Raw genomic sequence first — 3,432 nt, 5'->3', positions numbered from 1 at the left:
TTTGCGGTTGCTTGCTTGTGTGGGTTCTTTGCCAACGCCGGGGTTAATCCGTGGACCATCGCGCGATCTAGATCCGGTCGGGTCTACACGATTATGCGGGTATTATTCCACGAAGGGAATAATAGCCGGGAGGGATTAATCCACCAAGGGAATAATCGCTCAGATCTCGAGATCTAAGACCAAGCTTAGATCTGGAGTGTAGTCTCGTGTAGATCTCAGATCTGTTCTTTCTTCCTCTCGAGATCCTGCCTTTTCTGACGTGGATGGTCGCCGAGGATCAGATCCGAATGACGGTCAGCGTCCCTGTGGAGTGGACTTAGGGAGCACCGCCGATGGAGGGGGAGGTAACATTCAATTGCTCTTGCTTCAAGGTTGTTTACCTTTTGGGGATTTGTGACCATGTTTTGTGCTTCAGGTTTCTTCGAGGAGGGCGAACTCCCACCGGGTTCGGCGTCCCCTGGCGTTGACAACATGGATTGCTTTGTGCAACAAATGTGCGACGCTTTTCACGATGGGTCTTTGGGCATCGACCTTAACATCGATCTTGAGCAGATAAATAATGTTGAGCCCACAATCCCTTATTCAGGTATATCCGCATCCAATGTCATTTTCCTTATGTAAGGTGAAGGAAGATTTCTCGTTTGAGCTTTCCTCATCCTTCAACATTTGGGTTACCCTGCAGATGTTGCGATGGAGGGGCCAAGCTTCTCGAAGCCGGATGCCGGCTTATTAGCTGACATGCTGGCTGAGCAGACTTCCAGAGGGACCGAGAGACCATTCTTCGGGAACGATTCATCTACCGGTATATATCTGATTTTCTCCCTCTTGCCCGATATTTCATATGACTAATGAATGATTGATTATCGCAGCGTCTACCATTGGAGTTAGCCCGGTATCTATCCCTGGCATATCCAGTTTGCCTCAGAGCGACGGGCTTGCAGGTATGTATACGATTCAGGGATATTGTACTTTCCTATGTTTATCTGTCTTTTGACTAATGAGTGCAATCATAGGACCAGCCGCTAGGACTGATTCTCATATGACTCCTGGCATCCCTCAAATGCCCGCGGATAATGGATCTACAGGTATGCAGATCCCAATTCTTCTTATTCGTCTAAATTTTCATTTTGACTAATAAGAGAGTGTCATCATAGGACCAGCAGCTTGGGCCGATACTCTTATGACTCTTGGCATTCCGGCTGCATCTGAGGACATGGGGATTGCAGGTATTCATACGACCTTCTTATCCCGATTCTCCTTATTTGTCCAAATTTCCATTTGGTTAACATAGGAATGTCACTGTAGGACCAGGCGTTCAGCCTGATACTGCTACAGTCCCCGGGGTTGAAAGTCCTCATAGCAGTGGTGCCTCCCCGTCTCTGCCGAGTGGTGCGAGCAATATGTCTGCAGGGGCTGACGTACCCTCTTCTGCTGCTGTCTCGGAGCCTGTCGGCTCTCAACCTGATGGGACATCCGTTGGCGTCGGTATGTTCGGAACCTGCCTTTTGACTTTCCTTTCCATATTCGATAGTTCACTGAGCTTCCAAGTTGTTGCTTGTAGGATCTCGATCTTCTTTGCACGAGCGTGTCCGTAGCCTTTTGGCCGATACTGATCCTGACGGAGAGGCTTTCCGTACGGACCTCAGCTTCTTCACCGCCTGGTATAATGGCTTGATCGAGAAGCTTCTCCACCGAGGAGGCGGCTTCGATCAGTTCCGGCGTTCCTTCTCTCGCCACATGACGATGATGAGGGAAGAAGGATACCCGGAACTGGCTGATTCCTTCACTGCTGATTTCGCTGCCCTGGAGTCAGAGATACGAGAGTTGAAGGAACTGGAGGTTACCGGGGCTTCTTCTTTCGTATCCTCTGAGTTAGAGCATAGGATGGAGCAGTGGCGTGAACTGAGATCTTCCGTCGGGCGTGAGCTTCAGTCACGCGAGAGCTCCCTTGCGCATCTAATGGCTAACATGGCGAGGATGGATAGGGAGAAAGCTGAGTTACTCCGTTCCTTGGACTCGAATCGCGAGGAAGCGACTAGGTTGAAGGAGGCCTTGAAGCGTGCCGAGGAATCCGCCGTTCTTATTGCAGATGACTTGATCGGACTAGAGCGTTCTCGTGACCAGGTACTCGAGGAGTTCGGATCCACTCAGGAGGGATTGATGAAGTTGAAGAGTGAAGCTGCGGAGATCTTGAGCTGTTCTGAGGAATCTGCCCGAGCAGATCTGCAGGCGGGACTTGAGCAGAGTTATGCAGATAGACTTTTTAGCTTAAAGTCTCATATTCTTAGCCGTCAGTTGCCTTCGGGCTAATGAGCTCTTTGTTGTATGCTTTTGACTTGACCTGTTTAATAGAAACTCCGCATTTGCTTCTTTCTTGTGATTTGTCTGTATTTCTTCTGAATGACAGATTTTATGGGATTTTTGGCAAACCCCCAGCCATCAACGGGTTTGATATGCCTTTACCGATCACCGTTTGAATTGGGCTAGCATGTGGATTGTCTAGATCCGTCCCACATGTAACGTTGTGCTAAGGAAATTGCTTTTCTTAGACTTGATGCTATGACTTTGAATACATAGACTTCGTCTTTCTTACGAGAATAGACTGTTTGCGGAAAAAGTTGCTGTATTCATTGCTGCATTCATTACAACTTCAATCGTTACAATGAAATAAAAAGATAGCCTTTTTATAAGACCGGTACACAATGAAAACAAAATAGATACAACTCTTTTCAAACAAACGCAAGATCTGTTCATCATCTCTTGCTTGCGTGGGTCTTTTGCCTGTGACGGGGATGTTGATATCCGTGGACCACCGGGGCACTCAGATCTGGTCCGAGAAAATCGGGCAGAGTTTCGTCTATCCGCGGGGGATTTTAGAAACTCTGAACCTCGTCGATCCGCGTGGGATCTCAGAAGTGTAAAGCTTATGTCTCGGCTAAGACGAGGCACTAGCTCTCCTTTGTATCACCGCTAAGGGCAACACTAAGGGAAAATAAAGAAAGGGGAATGAAGAAGGAGGCTCCTTTGCTGTAGAAGGCTCGCTCACTCCTCGATCCGGCAGGGCTTCGCCGCTCTCTTAGAAAACCCCGACTCCTTCCTCCGGCAGGGCTTCGCCGCTCCTCTCTGGAATTTCAGATCTTAAAGGCTAGAGCTCAAGATCTGAAATTCCTCTCCCAAAACCAAGGCCAAGAGAATGGAGGCCCTAGGGGCCTATTTATAGGAAAACAAAGGGGGGGTAGGGGCTGGTTGAGGACACCCCCTAGGGGGGTGTCTCGGCTCCAAAACCGAGACACCCCTTGGGGTGTCTCGGCCATGGCCGAGACACCCCCCATGGGGTGTCTCGGCCATGGCCGAGACACCCCCCATGGGGTGTCTCGGCCATGGCCGAGACACCCCCCATGGGGTGTCTCGGCCATGGCCGAGACACCCCCC

At 49.8% G+C, this 3,432-nt stretch overlaps 1 protein-coding gene and 1 long non-coding RNA gene across 2 annotated transcripts in view; both read left to right on the top strand.

Annotated features, from left to right (window-relative positions):
* LOC109836034 lies at positions 764-1,192 on the top strand. Its single transcript, XR_002245793.1, has 4 exons — positions 764-802; positions 870-941; positions 1,014-1,085; positions 1,155-1,192. It is a non-coding gene; the product is annotated as an uncharacterized LOC109836034 (long non-coding RNA).
* LOC109838992 overlaps positions 1,214-3,432 on the top strand; it is a 12,585-nt gene continuing 10,366 nt past the window's right edge. Inside the window, exons 1-2 of the mRNA XM_020407421.1 lie at positions 1,214-1,226; positions 1,306-1,485. Coding sequence (XP_020263010.1) covers positions 1,214-1,226; positions 1,306-1,485 — 193 coding nt within the window. The remainder of the gene's footprint in view (positions 1,227-1,305; positions 1,486-3,432) is intronic.

This window comes from Asparagus officinalis, chromosome 4 (assembly GCF_001876935.1).
Source record: "Asparagus officinalis chromosome 4, Aspof.V1, whole genome shotgun sequence".
NCBI lineage: Eukaryota > Viridiplantae > Streptophyta > Magnoliopsida > Asparagales > Asparagaceae > Asparagus > Asparagus officinalis.
Note: the sequence above shows the minus strand (reverse complement) of the source record. Positions and strands in the feature narration are given on the sequence as shown.